Here is a 20,274-nt window from a genome sequence, read left to right on the forward strand (position 1 = left end):
GTGTGTCGTCTGCATAGCAATTAGTTAGTTCAATGTCTAGTTTTGATTTACATTTGGCTGAGATGTCAACTAACGTGGATTCAACGTGAAATCAGCCCAAGAATTTCAAAGTCGGGTAAAAACATGACTAAATTCCCTTGCGTTGATGCCTTTTGGCAAATCCAATCAGTTTCCCACGTTGATTCAACATCATCACCATGCCATTTCTTGGGTTGAAATGAATTGGACAACATTGATTCAGAGAAAGAGAGAGAGAGAAAAACTCCTTTATTACCCCCACACATGTCACTTCATCTTGATTACAAACAGCTCAAAGACATTCTGGACTGGAACATTCCCACTTAGATTTTTTTTTATTCACAAGCAACGTCCGTGTAATGATTAACTGAAATCACATGGCAACCGAGACAAACAAACAAACCAACATGAATAATGCCCGTTTTAGAACTCAAGGTCAAATAAGGTCAAAGTCCTTATGTATTTCCTGATAAACACAAACAATGAAAATGGTTCAAGCCAATAAAAATGTCATACAGAGGAAACTCCTGACATAACATCCTCCTATACAAGTCTGTATCATTGTTAACCTTGTAAAATCTTTCAACTCGTGTGCCACATTTCATCGTAGCCTCAGTGTAAAACTGTAGATGCTCAGTGCCACCTGCTGATGTAAATGCAGCAGTACAGCACCCTCTCAGCTATCCTCCAGTTCAGTGGGTTTTCAAACCTCCAGGGCAAGGGTTCCCTCTTGTTGGTGGAGAGAATTTAGCAGGTTTAAAGCTTATTTCCTGCAATTCTACACATTTTGTCATGGGTTGCAAAGAAAATGTTCTGGTTTTAAAGAAACATTTTCTTGCAATTCTATACATTTTACCATGTCTAACCTATATGTATACGTGTGACATGAGTGAAAATAAATAAATAAAAATGACAATATCTATGGGCTAAAACATTAGAGAAAAAAAAAGCATTAGCTGACATGGGCTAGTTGATCTAGACATTTCTGACAAGTTATAAATAGCTCTCTAAAAGGTATCCAATGACTGACATGAAAAGAGGACAACTGCCGATTCACTACCCAGTTTTGAAATTGCACCTCGTCCATTCTACCATTGCACCTTTCAAGAGTAAGTTTAAAGCCGAACTGAGTTCCTTAAAAAAAATGTTAACTCACACGCCTCACAGTTTGGGAACTAATGCTCTAGGGCTCTCAAACTCAACTCTGTACTTCGAAGCCAGTTTCACTGCATTTTTTCTTTCCCTCTATTCAGGGACTGATTTAGACCTGTGACACCAGGTGTGTGCAATTAATAATCAGGTAGAACAGAAAACCAACAGGCTCTGGCCCTCGTAGGGTAAGAGTACCCCTGCTCGAGGGGACCCCCAGACATTTCACAATTTTGTTTAGTTGACAAGTTGAATCAGGTGTGCTAGCTCTGTGTAACGGTTTTCTTCATCTGAAGGAGAAGCGGACCAAAATCCAGCGTGGTTTCTTTGATTCATGTTCAATAACAAAAAGATAAACACGAACACTACAAAACAATAAACGTGGAAAACCAAAAACAGCCCTATCTGGTACAAAACACAGAGACAGGAACAATCACCCACAAACACACAGTGAAACCCAGGCTACCTAAATATGGTTCCCAATCAGAGACAATGACTAACACCTGCCTCTGATTGAGAACCAGATCAGGCCAGACATAGAAATAGACAAACAAGACATCCAACATAGAATGCCCACTCAGATCACACCCTGACCAACCAAAACATAGAAATATACAAAGCAAACTATGGTCAGGGTGTGACACTCTGGAATAGATCAAATACATGGAATGGCTGGGGTTCCGCTGAGAAGTTTCAGAAACACTGCATCCAGAACAGGGTTGGAGTCAATTCCATTTCAATACCAGTCAATTCAGAAAGTCAACCAAATTCCAATTCCAAATGTTCCTTGTTGAAAGGAAAATGTAAATGCCAGTGTGCTTCCTGAATTGAATTAAAATGGATCCAAACTGGAATAAACTAAATCTCAAAGACACGTAAAAGAAACATCCTGACCACTCTCTCTCGCTCTCGTTTCCATTCACTTCACAGAATGTAAGCTTACGAGATCAGGATGGTCGAACAAGGCTACAAAATAATACAGAAGAGACATCAAAAGAGAAGAAGAGGGACAGATATTTCCTTGACATACAGTCAACAGTAGAGTGTGAGTGAATGTGTATGTGGGAGCGCACATTCGAAAGTGCAGTATATAGTTGAAACGCCCATTTGAATACAGAGCTCAGTAAGTACAACTGTCCATGTATGTGTGCGTGTTGGCATGTACAGTTATACACATTTTGTTGTGTGTTGGTCAAGGTTTGTGTGCGTGTTTGCGTTGCTTAAGCATCGTCTCCGTTGGCGCCATCTCCATCATCCTCTCCTTCTTCCTCTTCCTCATCGTTATCCTCCCTTCCTCGACTCTGTACCTGCCGACAGGATTCAATGAGCTGACACGAGACACCGCCTGCCTCCCAAATGGCACCCTTTCCCCTACGTAGTGCACTACATTTAAAAAACTTTTTTAAAACTTTTTTTTTAACGTAGTGCACTACTGCTTCCTCCTCAATGTTTTCCTTCACACTACAACTCCTTTCCATCTGCACTTCTCTGTTCCCCACAGTTCCTTTCCCCTCTCAAGTGTGGCTCAGTTTGTAGAGCATAGCACGTGCAACACTGGGGTTCTGGGTTCGATTTCCAAGGGGGACCAGTACGAAGTATGGAAATATATGCACTTACTACTTACTGTAAGTCGCTCGGGGTAAGAGCTTCCGCTAAATGACTAGCTAAAATGTAAGCTACTCTTCCTCCAGTAGGTCTCCCTCCTCCTCCTCTTCTGAGTCGTTGAGAGACTGGTTCTCTCTCGCCCTCTTTAGACTTTCCTCCTTCCCTCCGCAGTTGAGGAGATGAGACACCTCCCCGGTCTCCGGCTTCCCACTACTCTCCATGTCTAGAGGGAGAGCCAGAGAGATTTTAATTGATAAACAAAAATGAGTTGCGTTATGCATATTTATGTCTGAAAATGCAATGGGCAACGAGTGTACATCCATCACTCGTGTCCGTCCCCGTCCTACCGGACTTCTTTCTGTGGTCCTTCCCCAGGCGCTCCAGACTCTCCAGCAGGTAGTCCACTTTGTGTTTGATCTGGGCCAGCTCTCTCTCGATGGTCTGCAGGTCATCTGTCTTCACTGGGTTAGGAACAGGGGGGAGAGAGGAGAGAAGGAAGGAGGAGAGAGCCAGAGGCATACATTTACAGTCGGTATAGATGTCACTTCCAGATAATTAACATGGATGCACGTGTCTACGGGGTAAATGAATAATGGGTAACTGGCCTGAGTGAATTTGGAGTTGGTAAGTGTGTGTCAGGGACGAGATCAAGTTATACCGTTGTGTAGTTAGCACAAGTGTGTTTGATCAGTGTCGGAAGTGTCGAAAGCGTCTGTCATGCCATGTATGCGTGTGGCACTGACTGGTGCGTGAGGTCGAGGTCCTGTGGCTGCTCCTGGAGGTGGAAGATGAGAAGCGGGTCTTGGTGCGTCGGCTGCCCCCTCCACCTCCACTCAAACTGACCCGGGGATGTTTGGAGGGGATCGCCGGCCGGGACAGGGGTGGAGGCGGAGGGGGGGCACACGGGAATGGTACGAGTACATGCTACAACGGCAACACAAAACAGGCACACACACACACAGGTTATACGACATAAGGCTGTTACAAATGTAATGGGTTCAATGTGTAACATCTCTCAAAAGAACGCTGCAGTTTAAGAAGGAGGTACAGCAAAAATATCAGATTCTTTATCCCTTTTCAAGTACAGTGTGTGTGTGGCAACGGCGAACCAAAGACTTACAGGTCATAGTAATCTTTCTGGAAGTCATAGTCCAAATCAAATGAAGAACTGGGCGGGCGGACAGACAGACGGCCAGGGTGGTGGGAGAGAGACAGTGAGCGAGATCAACTGAAACACTTGGTACAGGTCATATTTAATTGTTTTTTTATTCACACAGAGAGGAGTTGAGGTACACCTGTACATGTCTCCTGCGGAGCGCTTAACCGTCTTCAATCTCTGAGGCTTCGGTTCACAAGCGAGGTTAATGTCTGGGGGGGGGGGGGGGGGCATACAGAAAGGCATACAGAAAGAACAGAATTAGAGCAGAGGGGGAAAAAAAGAGGGAAAATCAAGAGGAAGCTATATCTTGACAGGGGGGTGTAACATCCACATTATCACATGTCCCCACATATACTATGCCTTTAGAAGAGGGGAAACATATTGGAGGAAGAGTGGGGACACGGGAGCAGGAGTGGAATACCGCTGCCTGGATTCTTACCTAGCACCTGTCCTACAATCATCCTCCCGTCCTCGCCCGCTACAGCGGCCCGGCGTTCCTCTCGTTGGCGTACTGGACGAATGCGAACCCCTTGTGGACGGAGTAGCCCACAATCTTGCCGTACTTGCTGAAGAAGAACGAGTTCATTTATTGTCCAATGTACAACGAATGGAAATGTGTATTTTGTACATCTGTGGCTGTCCATTGGATATTTTCACGCTACACAAGAATTGCCCTTCTGGGACAGCATTGAATTGGATTCTCCTGCTCTATCCCAACCCCGCCGAAAGACACACATACACCGAGGCTGGTGATGTTGGAGCAGAGAGCAGCCAGAGTATCGTGCTACCTACTTGAAGATGGCCTCCACGTCTGCCTTGGTGACCAGGAGTGTGTTGAGGTTCCCGATGAAAACCCGAGAACGGAGCGAACGAGGGTCCGTCTTGTTGGTCACGTTGCCGGACATCACGCTACTGGAGGTGAGAGGCCGGCTGGTGTGTTTATGAGGGGGAAATGAAGGGAGGAGAGGAAAGAGAGAGGAAGAGAACGGAGAAGTTGAGATATGCATGTTTGTGACTGTACAGGGCTGCTTTCCAAAATAAACTGGACCTGATTTGAGAGTCTGCGTCCATACACACACACACACAGTACACCCCCTACACATGAGCATCCCATTAATTATGTTTGTCGGCTACTTTAGATGATGGCTTACAGCAATGACTGTGCATAGGAGGACTTTAGGCCCTTTCCACTTTTCTGTGCCTATAATCTACATATAATGGTTTTGTACATAGGAAGGTGGGTGGAGGTTCTCCTATTTACACACACTATTTGTGTGTCAGCAGAGCTTTTGGTTCTATTTCAGGGTTTATACCGGAAGGTCTCTGCTTCTACATCTAGAGAACTTATTTGGAAGGTTGAAGTAACCAGAACTCACTCCATGTTGCCTGTGCCTTGGACGGGCATGGTCTGCCTGTTTCAGTTGGAGAGAAGAGTGTTGTTATTTGTCAACTGAGCCTGAGCTCTGCTATGCATCGTGGGAGACGTAGTGCATCTATGGAGTGATGTCTCTAGAACTACAAAAGTCTTCAGAAAGTGAAGCGTTTCATATTTTTGGATCAGTGCTGCTCCCATGAGGTACTTCAAAAATATAAAATATATACAGTGTATATGCCTCACTAAAAAACATGGAGTCATGGAGGTAAAAGAAAAAGGAGAGGATGGCCCAAAAAATGAATAGTATTATCATATAAAACAAGACAAATAAGTTAGAAACCGATTCCTTGGGCAGGTCAATTAGCCAATTCAGAAAACCCCAAAGTGTTTAAGAATATTACTGTACATAGACAGACAAAGAGTATGAATCATAACTGGCATGTGAGGCCCAACATACTGTAAGACACACTTGATAATACAATAGTATAATAGTGCACACAAATATCTGAACAACAACAATATAAACGCCTTCGGGTCCTTGAAAAGTGCTATATAAATCTCATGTATTATTAATAATATGAAGTGATTTTGGCATACCGTCATTCATTATACATTTCTGAAAATCAAATCAAGGGACATGTAATTAGTTGGCGTGGTGTCAGAAAGAGGACATTCCTAAATGTCAATCCCAAAGCAGAGTACCTCTTGGCCCACAGCCACTTTCCTAATGATAAAAACAGATGTTACAACGGACCACGACACAGCCAAGGGAAGTTCCACATCTGTCTCTGCACCGTGTACACACACACACACACACAATCATTTTGGATGAGACTGTTCGCTCTTGTGTTGGGTCTGGTTGTCTTGCCAAAAGCACAAATTGTGTGATGATATTTTCTTTGCTGGCCAGTTGGCGGGGTTGCTATCCACCAGCATCAATATGAGACTAGAATACAGGCAGCGCATGTGACCCGAATCAAAAGGTGATGCAATACACACAGCTGGGTACTATTTCAGAAGGTCCGGTTACACAAATGTCCGAGGTGGCAAAGGGCCGGATGGATATCGTCATTTATCGGCGTAGTAACAAACCCCGACCTCGATACCCATGCGAACCCAAACTGTTGCCATTTTAAAGCGCATTTCCTGCAATTCTACACATTTTGCCATGTCTTATGTGTTTTCATACCTGAGTGACTCAGCAAAATCAAATGGGGGCCACCTGGGATGTCAAGAGTAAAAATGCATAACAAGAGGACAAAATGTCCATATGCACTAACAAATTTCTAAATTAAATTGCACCTCGTGCAGACATTCTACTATTATAACTCTTAACAGCAGTAAGTTGAAAGTCCGACAGTTCCTACATTTTTTATTTGACAAAAATGTACGTCAGGACCGCAGTCCATATCCACCCCTTTCTAGGTCCAGATATGAACCGTGGTCTGCCAGTTGAGGGTGGCTGGCGTAGGGTCTAGGGGTCGATTTGTCATTGGGCCCTAGTCTGGCAGATGTCAAACTCAGAGGGGTACAAACCAATCGTGCTACATAATTCCCTTAGTGGATGACAAAACTCCCCATTAGAGATATTATTGTACAAGGAGTGAAAAGAAACACACAGCATGTGGAGTTGTTTCATAGCGTAGAGCGCTTTAGGTTTAGATTGTGGGTCGCCGTTTCAGCACCAGCACATTCGATGATTGCCTGCCTCCAATTTATTCAGTTCCCAGGTGAACAATTTCATCCATTTTTTTAATCATGAAAAACAACTGGTAAAGTAGGGGTTCAATGTGAAATGCAAACTAATAGGCTAATCAAAACTACAACAATGGAGAGTAGTGATTGGCTATCACAACAGCAGAAGAAAACTCCTTGCTTTGGGATTTCGATAAGGGGGAAAAGGCTACTTCAAAAAGGCAGAGAGAATAACTAAATTGAATTCAAAATCTATAGCCAATCAGTACTCCATTGTTATAGGCCTGATTAGCCTAGTAGTTTGCATTTCACATTTAACCCTTAATTTTCCAGTTGTTTTTCATGATTAAAAAAAATGGATGAAACAATTTCTTCGACGTCATGGCTTGGTTTTTGCTCTGACATGCACTGTCAACTGTGGGACCTTGTATAGAATGGTGTGTGCCTTTCATGTCCAATCAAACAGGTGATTTTTTTTTGTGCAAATGTATTAAAAATAAAAAACAGAAATGCCTTATTTACATAAGTATTCAGACCCTTTTCTATGAGACTTGAAATTTAGCTCAGGTGCATCCTGTTTCCATTGATCATCCTTGAGATGTTTATACAACTAGGCTGGAGTCCACCTGTGGTAAATTTGATTGATTGGACATGAAAGGCACACACCATTCTATACAAGGTCCCACAGTTGACAGTGCATGTCAGAGCAAAAACCAAGCAATGAGGTCGAAGAGAAATTGTTCCGTAGAGCTCCGAGACAGGATTGTGTCGAGGGACAGATCTGGGGAACATTTCTGCAGCATTGAAGGTCCCCAAGAACACAGTGGCCTCCCATCATTCTTAAAATGGAAGACGTTTGGAAGCACCAATACTCTTCCTAGAGCTGGCTGCCTGGCAAAACTGAGCCATCGGGGGAGAAGGGCCTTGGTCAGGGAGGTGACCAAGAACCCGGTAGTCACACTGACAGACCTCTAGAGTTCCTCTGTGGAAATGGGAGATCCTTCCAGAAGGACAAATATCTCTGCATCACTCCACCAATCAGGCCTTTTTGGTAGAATGGCCAGACTGAAGAAACTTCTCAGTAACAGGCACATGACAGCCAGCTTGGAGTTTGCCAAAAGCCACCTAAAGACTCTCAGACCATGAGAAACAAGATTCTCTGGTTTGATGAAACCAAGATTCAACTCTTCGGCCTGAATGCCAAGCGTCACGTCTGGAGGAAACCTGGCACCATCCCTTTGGTGAAGCATGGTGGTGGCAGCATCATCCTGTGGGGATGTTTTTCAGCAGCAGGGACTGGAAGACTAGCCAGGATCAAGACAAAGATGAATGGAGCAAAGTACAGAGAGATCCTAGATGAAAACCTGCTCCAGAGTGCTCAGGACTTCAGACTGGGTTGAAGGTTCACCTTCCAACTGGACAACGACCCTAAGCACACAGCCAAGACAATGCAGGAGTGGCTTCGGGCCAAGTTTCTGAATGTCCTTGAATGGCCCAGCCAGAGCCCAGATTTGAATCCGATCTAATATCTCTGGAGAGGTCTGAAAATAGCTGTGCAGCAACTCTCCACATCCAACCTGACAGAGCTTGACAGGATCTGCAGAGAAGAATGGGAGAAACTCCCCAGATACAGGTGTACCAAGCTTGTAGTGTCATACCCAAGAAGACTTGATGCTCTAATCGCTGCCAAATGTGCTTAAACATAGTACTGAGTTAAGGGTCGTTCAGACTTATGTAAATGTCTTAGTTCAGTTTTTTATTTTTTATAAATTAGCAAACATTTCTGAAAACCTGTTTCTGCTTTGTCATTATGGGGTATTGTATGTAGATTGATGAGGGAGAAAAAAACTATTTTAGGCTGTAACTAGAGATGCACCGATATACAAATTTTGGTCAACACCGATATACGATATTTTCCTCGCCCCCCAAAAAATGATACCGATAATAATTTAATATTTTAGCGGCCGTTTATGCATTCTAGTACAGTTAAATTGGTTTACACACACACACACCGACCAAAGTTATTTTGTTGGCATTTACATATGTCCCCATTACCAGTAAAACATAATCAAAACATATTTATTTCACTTACTTGCTGTGCTGTTTCGTTGTTCATTTCTTCAGTCTCAACCAGGATTACATCATACATGTCAAGCAGTGAAGTTTCAGCTCTGTCTGTCAGTGGCCTCTCTTCCTCGGTGAGCACGGTCACTGTGTCCGTTTACATCTTGTCCAGCTGTGTCTAACTTTTCACGTAAACCCGGTTTCTTGTCTGCAAGGAAGTAGCGGCCCTTGTACCTAGCATTTAGCATGGTGGCGACACAGTAGAGGTTCAGAGAGAATGCTATCGAATCGCTTGTTCACTTCCTCTCGTAGAGTACTTTTCCAAGATAACCCGACAATCTGTGTTGGCAGTTTTGTTGAGCACGCGATTCAATGCCATGACAGGGTATCACGTCTGCTGCAGACTCAGTTGAGCTTATTTCTTGAGTCAGTTGTTCGGATGGAGCTAGGAGTGTTCATGTTTACAAGTTTCAAACATGTTCTCAAATGCCATTGAAATGGCAGCAGTGGTATGAGAACCAGCACATTCTTGAGCAACACGGCTTTCCTCAGTACGAAATCCTCGTCGACCCACTCTGCTGTCAGACTCATAAAGCTCATGGGGCTGACATCGGTGGTCCAAATGTCAGTCGTGAAGCTAATAGCAGTGACGCCCATAGCAAGTAGCTCATGGATGTGAGTTTCAACAATACTTTGTAACTCCGGTAAGGCAACATCTTAAAAATAGCGCTTACTTTGTGGTGTGTACCAGTGCTCGACCAGTCGGCGAATGCCAACATCATCCACAACAGATAATTATTGATTGTCAAGGGCAATGAATTCCATTATTTTGGAGTTAATGGATTTCGCCTTTGAGTTGTCTCGCTGAAATGTTCTTACTCTTTCAAATAACTGCTCGACTTGTTGACTGCTCAATCCACACAGCAGACATTGTATGGTAGGTTAGGAATGCTGTGTTGCACTTGTAGCGCTATATTTTTTGTGGCGTCATTACATCATTCATCTACCTACGTTATGTAGGTATGCACATCAGCTTTGACATCGATTTTGCACATCGGCTTTAAACAAGACATTGAGCCAATGCCGATGTTGGCATTTTTAGCTCATATCGTCCGATACTGATATAGTGTTCATCCCTAGCTCTAACGTAACAAAATGTGGAAAAAGTCAAGAGGTCTGAATACTTTCTGAATCCACTTGTATACAGCAAGACCTCCCACATAAGCATTCCTGTCTCTTCTATAGATGTTATATCCTTGTTTTGCTAATGCTGTATCATCAAATTAATTATCTAAGTGAGTCTCAGAAAAGGCTTAATATATGAACGTTATCTAATGTTAGCAAGTTATTGATTTCATTAACTTTATTTCTAAGGCTACATACATTTCCTGGGTAGCTTATCAGAGATACATCATATGGAAAAGAACAAACAAAGCAAGAGAAAAAATGCATGCATTCAGCAATCCATTAATCAGTTGGTGTAAGTGTGCTTGCACAGTAGTAAACCCCTAACCAGCTGGCGGCGCTGTTGTGTTTCTGAGCTTGCCACTCGTTAGCTAGAACCAAGGAATCGTCTAAAATTCCTGGAGTAGAACACGGAAGTAGGATTGGAGACGAATTTGTTTTGATTTTGAACATTCATTCTGTTGACTAAAGAAATACCAACTGACTCAGTTGAATTTGCAACGCAAAACTAATTTGATAGAAAATGTCTAAACTAGAGTTCTTGCGTGTGTTTTTGAATGAGCGTTTAACGGCTGCCGCTGTGGAGATTTTCGGGGCAGTTGAGGAAACGGTAGTGGGGTACCAGGAGGAGAATGATCGGCTACGGAGACTGCTGTGTATCACACCAAAGATAACATGTATAGGTTCGTATGTTTACTGAACACAAATATAAACGCAACATGTTACAGTTTATATAAGGAAATCAGTCAATTGAAATAAATTAATTTGGCCAAAATCTATGGATTCCACATTACTGGGAATACAGATATGCATCCGTTTGTCACAGATACCTTAAAAAAGGGTCGGGGCGTGGATCAGAAAACCAGTCAGTATGTGGTTTGACCACCATTTGTCACATGTAGCGCGACATATCTCCTTCGCAAGGAGTTGATCAGGCTGTTGATTGTGACCTGTGGAATGTTGTCCCACTCCACTACAATGGCTGTGCAAAGTCGCTGGATATTTGCGAGAACTGGAACACGCTGTCGTACAGGTCAATACAGAGCATTATAAACGTGCTCAATTGGGTGGCAAGTCTGGTGAGTATGCAGGCCATGGGACATTTTCAGCTTCCAGGAATTTATGTTCAGATCCTTGCAACATGGGGCCGTGCATTATCATGCTGAAACATGAGGTGATGGCAGCGGATGAATGGCACAGTCATGGGCCTCAGGATCTCCTCACGGTATCTCTGCATTCAAATTGCCATTGATACAATGGAATTGTGTTCATTGTCAGCAGGTTATGCCTGCCCAAACCATAACCCCACCGCCACCATGGGTCACTCTGTTCACAACGTTGACATCAGCAAACCGCTCACCCACACAACAGCATACACACTGAAGTCCGTTATGATGGCGAACTGCAGTCAGGTCAAGCCCCTGGTGAGGACGACGAGCAAGCAGATGAGCTTCCCTGAGGCGGTTTCTGACAGTTTGTGCAGAAATGATTGGTTGCGCAAACCCACAGTTTCATCAGCTGTCCGGGTGGCTAGTCTCAGATGATCCCTCAGGTGAAGAAGCTGGATGTGGAGGTCCTGGGCTGGTGTGGTTACACATGGTCTGTAGTTGTGAGGCTGGTTGGACCTATTGCCAAATTCTCTAAAATGACGTTGGAGTCGTCTTATGTTAGAGAAACGAACATAAAATTATCTGGTAACAGCTCTGGTGGACATTCCTGTAGTCAGCATGCCAATTGCACACTCCCTCAAATCTTGAGACATCTGTGGCATTGTGTTTTGTGACAAAACTGCACATTTTAGAGTGTCCTTTTATTGTCCCCGGCACAAGGTGCACCTGTGTAATAATCATGCCGTTTATTCAGCATCTTGATATGCCACACCTGTCAGGTGGATGGGTTATCTTGGCAAAAGAGAAAGGCTCACTAGCAGGGATGTAAAGAAATTTGTGCAAAACAAATTGATAGAAATAAGCTTTTTGTGCATATGGGAACATTTCTGGGGTTGTTTATATTTCAGCTCATGAAACATGGGACCATCACTTTACATGTTGTATTTATATTTTTGACAAGTAAAACTGACATTTATTATGTACAATGATTAAGTTTTTAACAATTGGAAATGAATTAAAATATATATTTTAAGAGGTTGGCTTATTTGGAACACCTATGCATGAGCTTAAAGGGTACACTTTTCACATATTTGATCAAATCTTTGATTTCTTATAAAAATTAAAAATAAATGTAAGTAAAGTCATAACTTCACAAGAGATGAATCTGTCAATTTATATCTACTCCTACTAAAATTAGGGCAGTAATATGTTAGAAATGTCTAAACTTCGTTTCTGGTGGGCTTAATAGGTACACTTAAATAGGTATACTTTGAAGGTACTTTACACTGAAGGAAGTTAAGCGACATGAAAGCCACCCTTAACAAAATATTGTTCACTTAAACCTCAGTGCAGTTAAAAACGTGATTTTCTGTGTTTTATATTTTTTATGATTAATGCCCTTTCGGTGTAAGAGCTGTTTGAAAAGAGACATTTCATCCCGTTTTGGTGGGGTGGAGTTTTGGCCGAACTGGTAACATCACCAGGTAAAGGAGTTAATAGACCAATAAAGAAAGAGTTCCAAACTTCTCTGCCAATAATAGCTTTTTTGTTTTGCTGCCCATTTTTGTAATCGGAAGACAAAACTCTACACACATTTTACCTACGTGTCACTTTTTTTTTTTTACACATTAGTTACATAGCAAAAATATAGTTATTTGATATATCAGGGTAGGGCTCAATTCAAATAGAAGGCAGTCAATTCAGAAAGTAAACTAAAATTACAATTCAATAATTGTAAAATGTTCATTTATTTTCAATGAATTCTCAATAAACTGACAAGTAGAAGCTATTTCTTTCCAAACTATTTACATTTCAGAATTTTAAATAAAAATGACCTGAATTGACTGCCTTTCATTTGAATTGAGCCCTGCTCTGACATCTGGATAGATTGTACTTAAACATATCAGGTAAATGTGAAATAGTGTTTTCAGTCATAACTATTATAAATCATGAGCTTTTAATCCTACCCCTTAGCTACCCTCAGCCAACCGCACCTATTTCTGTACACCACCCACGTATGATTTCAATGTGCCATACATTTTGAGCCTTTCTAATTGCATAGTATCTACAAATTGTAAGTCAAAGATTTATATTTTTACTAAGCATTATTTTGTTTATTGACTATGGTTTTCCAAATCTCCCAACTGTGCTATTTGTAGGGTTAGTTTTAGGTGAATGGAGTGATTTTTCTGCCATTCCTGAACCTGTGACCAGAAACAAGCTACATAGGTTCAATACCAGAATATGTGATCTAGTGATTCTGTCTCTTCGCAACTATAAAAGCTAGTTTTCAGATTTCCCATCCCCACTCAGAACATTCCCAGACAGTCCTAGCAGAAATCGAGGAATAGCTCTTTGCTAAGAAACTAAACTATATGACCAAAAGTATGTGGACACCTGCTCATTGAACATCTCAACCATGGGCATTAATATGGAGTTGGTCCCCCCTTTGCTGCTATAACAGCCTTCACTCTTTCGAAAAGGCTTTCCACTAGATGTTGGAACATTGCTGCGGGGACCTCCATGCAGCCCCAAGAGCTTTAGTAAGGTTGGGCACTGATTTTGGACGATTAGGCCTGGCTCGCAGCTGGTGTTCCAATTCATCCTTAAGGTGTTCTATGGGGTTGAGGTCAGGGCTCTATGCAGGCCAGTCAAGTTCTTCCACACTGATCTCAACAAACCATTTTTGTATGGACCTCGCTTTGTGCACGGGGGCATTGTCATGCTGAAACAGGAAAGGGCATTCCCCAAACTGTTGCCACAAAGTTGGAAGCACAGAATCGTTTAGATTCTGTAGCATTAAGATTTCTATGGGGCCTAGCCCGAATCATGAAAAACATCCCCAGACCATTATTCCTCTTCCACCAAACTGTACAGTTGGCACAATACATTGGGGCAGGTAGTGTTCTCGTGGCATCTGGCAAACACAGATTTTTCCTTCGGACTGCCAGATGGTGAAGTGTGATTCATCACTCCAGAGAATGCGTTTCCATTGCTACAGAGTCCAATGGCGGCGAGCTCCCGAAAGAACAGTTATTGTGCTGACATTGCTTCCAGAGGCAGTTTGGAAGTTGGTAGTGAGTGTTGAAATCGAGGACAGACGATGTTTACGCGCTGCACACTTCAACACTTGACGCTCCCATTCTGTGAGCTTGTGTGGCCTACCACTTCACTGCTGAGCCGTTGTTGCTCCTAGACGTTTCCATTTCACAATAACAGCACTTACAGTTGACCGGGGTAGCTCTAGCAGGGCAAAACATTTGACATACTGACATGTTGGAAAGGTGGTATCCTATCATAGTGCCAATTTGAAAGTCACTGAGTTCTTCATTCAGCCCATGCTACTGCCAATGTTTGTCTATGGAGATTGCATGGATTTGTGCTCAATGTAATACACCTGTCAGCAACAGGTTGTGACTGTAATAGCTGAATTCCTGATACTTGCTGGTTGAAAATGCAATCTACACAGGATCTTCTAATCAGCCTGTTTGCATGGGTGGGAGTTTTGGCTTGCCTGGTGACATCACCAAGCGGTAAATTGGTTGATATACCAATAATAAAGACAGTTCCAAACCTCTCTGCCAATAACAGCTAGTTTTAAGTTTCCCCCTCCCCATTCAGACCACTCCCAGACAGTCCTAGCCAAATTCTTGCTTAAGAGCAATTTTTTTGCCATTTTAATGGGAAACTATTACAGTAAGGTGGCTAATTGTTACCCAGAAATGATTTGATATTGATTTAAAAACAGTTGCATTGGTCCTACATGTAGTTCACTACTCCCCAACACTGCCAATTAGCTAGGCAGGCCAAACGCATTTTCATGATTAACTAATATCATAAAAATCAATAAATCATAGCACTTTTGGGGGCTCGTTCGACAGTTTTTACCTGATTAAGTTCGTCCCTGTTGATGAAAAATTATCTTAAAAGTACTGTTTCTGCTTCCTGTGGTTGTGGATTTTCGATGTATTGCCCAGTATCAAAACCCTGGTTTCAAATGTCCAATTTCATAACCAATATGCTGAACTTAGTCGTGATATTTGACCAAAACATGAAAAAATACTCTACACGTCACACTTGTGTTCAGATAACTTGTATTTAGCTCAGTTAGCAACTTCTAATCTTCCACATAGAGGCACTCTTTCCTCTGTTCAAAAATAAATATCCCAATGCCCCAGGGCAGTGATTGGGGACACTGCCCTGTGTAGAGTGCTGTCCTTCGGATGGGTGTCCTGGCTAAATTCCCAAGCTGTCCCTCATACCATCACAGTCACCTAATCATCCCCAGCTTGCATTTGGCTCATTCATCCTCCTCCTCTCCCCTGTAACTATTCCCCAGGTCGTTGCTGTGAATGAGAATGTGTTCTCAGTCAACTTACCTGATAAAATAATGGTAAAATAAAATAAGAACATACTACTTTTGAATGTTTAGCGTAGCTAGGTGTACTCAGGCATGTCTAAAGGCTGATGACTGTATGATTCAGGTGTTCGATTTAATTATGTGGTGTATATAGCAAACCTCTGCTCCTCTTCTTCCCTCCAGACTCCCTGCCGCTCTCTCCCATAGTTTATGAAGAGGAGGCTCCCCCTGAGCAGCAGCACTGTGAGCAGGAGTGGAGCCCCAGTCTGGGGCAGGAGGACCCAGGGCACACACAGATTAAAGAGGAACAGGAGGAACTCGGCACCAGTCATGAGGAAGAGCAGCTTCAAAGGCTGGAGGCTGATATCATAGAGTTTAAATTCACTCCTTTCTGTGTGAAAAGTGAATGGGATCAGGAAGACCCACATTGGTCCTTGACTCTTCCCCAAACCCAGACGGTGGAGAACAGAGACAGTGACTCTAAACTAGTGGATTCTAAACCTTTTGGCACTGTGACCCACCTAAAGGGTCTTGAGAATCCCTGTGACCCTCCATATAATCAAAACAATGACTCCAGCCATTTTTCAATTGTAAGCCGCAACCCAGTAGGACTTGACATTAGCCCACCATTGGGGGAACACTGTTCCAAACCCACCACCATGTCTAGAATAACTCACCGCTGCTGTGACTGTGGTGAAACATTTGCTCAGAAAGCTGACCTACAGAGGCATGTTACTCTCCCCGAGAAGAGACCCAGTGAATGCCGCTTCTGCAAAACAAACTACAACTCCACCTGTAAACTGGAGGCACATGTCCGACTCTGTCATGGTGGGAAACCCTACACCTGTCCTGTTTGTGGCGAGACCTTCAAAGTGAAAGGAGATCTTTCCAAACACACGATGATTCACACAGACGAGAAACCATTTAGCTGTAGCTGTGATGACTCTGGGAAGAGCTTCAATCTCAAGGAACACTTAACCATAGATATACTGACCGGCACTGTAAAGAAACCATTTAGCTGTGGTGTTTGTGGAAAAGGCTTCAGTCAGAAGGGTTCCCTTAAGAAGCATATATTTACTCACACGGGAGAGAAACGATTTACCTGTAGTGACTGTGGGAAAGGCTTCCATCAGAAGTGGACCCTATCTGAACACATACGTACTCACACAGGAGAGAAGCCGTTTAGCTGTGGTGACTGTGGGAAAAGCTTCAATTTGAAGGGGAACCTAAGGAAGCATAAACTGACTCACACAGGAGATAAACCGTTCAGTTGTGGTGACTGTGGGAAAAGTTTCAATTTGAAGGGGAACCTAAGGAAGCACAAACTCACTCACACAGGAGAGAAACCGTTTAGCTGTTGTGACTGTGGGAAGAGCTTCAATCTGAAGCAACACCTAAACATGCATTCATTGACTCACACAGGAGAGAAACCGTTTAGCTGTGGTGACTGTGGGAAAAGCTTCACTCAAAAGTCTAGCCTGCTGACACATGTGAAAACAATCCACAAAGGAATAAAACTGGATGAAAATTGATAGAGGCAATTCAATTATGACAAATAGATATTATGTAAGAAGAAGGATATTAAAGGGTAGGATGTGGACATCACTCGAGGGGGGGGACTGAAGAAAACAACTCTGGATTATTCATATTCATATAGATGTGTGAATAATTTACTTTTGTAAATAAAGTTAGATTTTATTTGAATGATGAACAGAGTATTTTAGGAAACACACAGACCTGCTGTTCAAAGTCTGTTGATGTTTTCACGGCATTAGAAACAGGAATTCCTCTCAGTTTGTTTTGGAATTTCTCTCAGGGCGATGAGAAAATGTTCTGACTGATGTTATTTGTACATAAAAAATTTTTAAAAAGGTACTTTCCAGAAAATGCTATAAACTGTTTCTCATCCATTTTGACCTAATGCTGCTTATCTATATTATAACATAAGCCTTCTAAGCTGCGGGAGAGTACAATTTGGGGCTGATTTTCTTCATTTTAGGTTAAAAAGAAGAGTGTTGTCCTCTTACATCTGTCTGTACACTTGATATGTCGCTGTGTTTTGTATAATATGATTTAAAATCGTGCTGTCAAAAATGCATTTGATGTAAGCAATTGTGGGCCCATTTTGAATCTGTAGAATGACTCCATTACCCATAATGCTCATCGACTGGATTTTTACAAAATTACCATGGCAATTATGCGTCACAATAATAATATACATTTTTGCAACATGCAGCAATCCATGATATTGAAGATAAGGTAACACTTTACTTGACACCCAGCGGCATAACACATTATGACACGGTCATAACTGCTTTATGGCTGGTAATGACACCTACAGTGCATTCGGAAAGTATTCAGACCCCTTGACGTTTTCTACATTTTGTTACGTTACAGCCTTATTCTAAAATGGTTTAAATAGTTTTTTTTCCCCCTCATCAATCTATACCCCCTAATGACAAAGCAAAAACTGTTTTTTTAGACATTTTACAAATTGTATTACAATTAGACTGAAATATGACACATAGATTGCGTTGCTGTACAGCTATTTTCAGAGATAGTTGTCCTTCTGGAAGGTTCTCCCATCTCCACAGAGGAACTCTGGAGCTCTGTCAGAGTGACCATCGGGTGTTTGGTCATCTCCCTGACCAAGGCCCTTCTCCCCCCGACTTCTCAGTTTGGCCAGGCGGCCAGCTCTAGGAAGAGTCTTGGTGGTTCCAAACGTATTCCGTTTAAGAATGATGTAGGCCACTGTGTTCTTGGGGAACTTCAATGCTGCATAGTTTTTTTTTGTGCCTTTCCCCAGATCTGTGCCTCGAAAAAAAATCTGTTTCGGAGTTCTACAGACAATTCTTTCGACCTCATGGCTTGGTTTTTGCTCTGGAATGTTTTGCCTTGTGTGGTAGGTTTTGTGGGTTTTGACACTCCTATGTAGGTGTCATAACCAGCCATAAATTAAAGCAATATACACACTATATATACAAAAGTATGTGGACACCCCTTCAAATTAGTGGATTCGGTTATTTCAGCCACACCCGTTGCTGACAGGTGTATAAAATCGAGCACACAGCCATGAAATCTCCATAGACAAACAATGGCAGTAGAATGGCCTTACTGAAGAGCTCAATGACTTTCAACGTGGCACCATCATAGGATTCCACCTTTCCGACAAGTAAGTTCATAAAATTTCGTTTCACCTGGTGCTGTTATTGTGAAGTGGAAACATCTAGGAGCAAGAATGGCTCAGCCGCAAAGTGGTAGGTCACACAAGCTCACAGAAAGGGAGCGGCGAGTGCCGAAGTGCGTAACAATTGTTTATCCTCGGTTGCAACACTCACTACCGAGTGTCGACTGGAGTGGTGTAAAGTGTCAGCTGGGAGTGCCAAGCGTCGGCTGGAACCAAGAGTCGCTGGAGTTGTGTAAAACTTGCCGCCATTGGACTCTGGAGCAGTGGAAATGAGTTCTCTGGTGCGATGTATCACGCTTCCTCATCTGGCAGTCCGATGGACGAATCTGGGTTTGGCAAATGGCAGGAGAACGCTACTTGCCCAAAGTCATAGTGCCAACTGTAAAGTTTGGTGGAGGAGGAATAATGGTCTGGGGCTGTTTTTCATGGTTCGGGCTAGTCCCCTTAGTTCTAGTGAAGGGAAATCAACGCCACAGCATACAATGACATTCTAGAAGATTCTGTACTTCCAACTTTGTGCCAACAGTTTGCGGAATGCTTTTTCCTGTTTCAGCATGTTCACAAAGCGAGGTCCATACAGAAATGGTTTGTCAAGATCGGTGTGGAATAACTTGACTGGCCTGCACAGATCCCTGACTTCAACCCCATCAAACACCTTTGGGATGAATTGGAATGCCGACTGCGAGCCAGGCCTAATTGCCCAACATCAGTGTCTGACCTCACTAATGCTCGTGGCTGAATGGGAGCAAGTCCCCACAGCAATGTTCCTAGTGGAAAGCCTTCCCAGAAACGGATGCTGTTGGCAGCAAAGAGGGTACCAACTCAGGGCTGTCTTGTAAAATCTTAATTTTTTTCTTCACTGACTTGCCTAGTTAAAATAAAAATATTAATGACAATGGTTTTGGAATGAGATGTTCGACAATCAGGTGTCCACATACTTTTGGCTGTCTTGTGTATGTCACAACAGTGTCATGACAGTGTCATAACATGTTATGACGCTGGGTGTCAAGTAAAGTGTTACCCCACAAGGGTGTGTGCTCACCCCCCTCCTGTACTCCCTGTTCACCCATGACTGCGTGGCCAAGCACGCCTCCAACTCAATCATCAAGTTTGCAGTAGTAGGCTTGATTACCAACGATGACGAGACAGCCTACAGGGAGGAGGTGAGGGCTCTGGGAGTGTGGTGCCTGGAAAACAACCTCTCACTCAATGTCAACAAAACAAAGGAGTTGATTGTGGACTAAAGGGAACAGCAGAGGTTGCAACCCCCTATCTACATCGACGGGACCGCAGTGGAGAAGGTGGAAAGCTTCAAGTTCCTTGGTGTACACATCACTGACAAACTGAAATGGACCGCACACACAGACA

At 42.9% G+C, this 20,274-nt stretch overlaps 1 protein-coding gene and 1 pseudogene across 1 annotated transcript; one reads left to right on the forward strand and one right to left on the reverse strand.

The window, feature by feature from the left end:
* Positions 1-250: 250 nt before the first annotated feature.
* On the reverse strand, positions 251-4,861 carry LOC115133841 (heterogeneous nuclear ribonucleoprotein C-like; annotated as a pseudogene).
* A 4,426-nt stretch (positions 4,862-9,287) lies between these two features.
* Positions 9,288-17,629, forward strand: LOC115133371 (zinc finger protein 501-like). Its single transcript, XM_029666534.2, has 2 exons — positions 9,288-10,933; positions 15,903-17,629. Exons 1-2 carry the CDS (start codon positions 10,774-10,776, stop codon positions 17,249-17,251), a joined length of 1,509 nt encoding a protein of 502 aa, XP_029522394.2. The 5' UTR covers positions 9,288-10,773; the 3' UTR covers positions 17,252-17,629.
* Positions 17,630-20,274: the final 2,645 nt, after the last annotated feature.

This window comes from Oncorhynchus nerka, linkage group LG8 (genome assembly GCF_034236695.1).
Source record: "Oncorhynchus nerka isolate Pitt River linkage group LG8, Oner_Uvic_2.0, whole genome shotgun sequence".
Taxonomy (NCBI): domain Eukaryota; kingdom Metazoa; phylum Chordata; class Actinopteri; order Salmoniformes; family Salmonidae; genus Oncorhynchus; species Oncorhynchus nerka.

What these genes read in the sequence shown, in the direction of transcription:
- LOC115133371 (XM_029666534.2), top strand. Translation starts at nt 10,774, where the DNA reads ATGTCTAAACTAGAGTTCTTGCGTGTGTTTTTGAATGAGCGTTTAACG. An exon ending in ACCAAAGATAACATGTATAG is followed by an intron (nt 10,934 to 15,902) that starts GTTCGTATGTTT and finishes TCTTCCCTCCAG; the next exon opens with ACTCCCTGCCGCTCTCTCCC.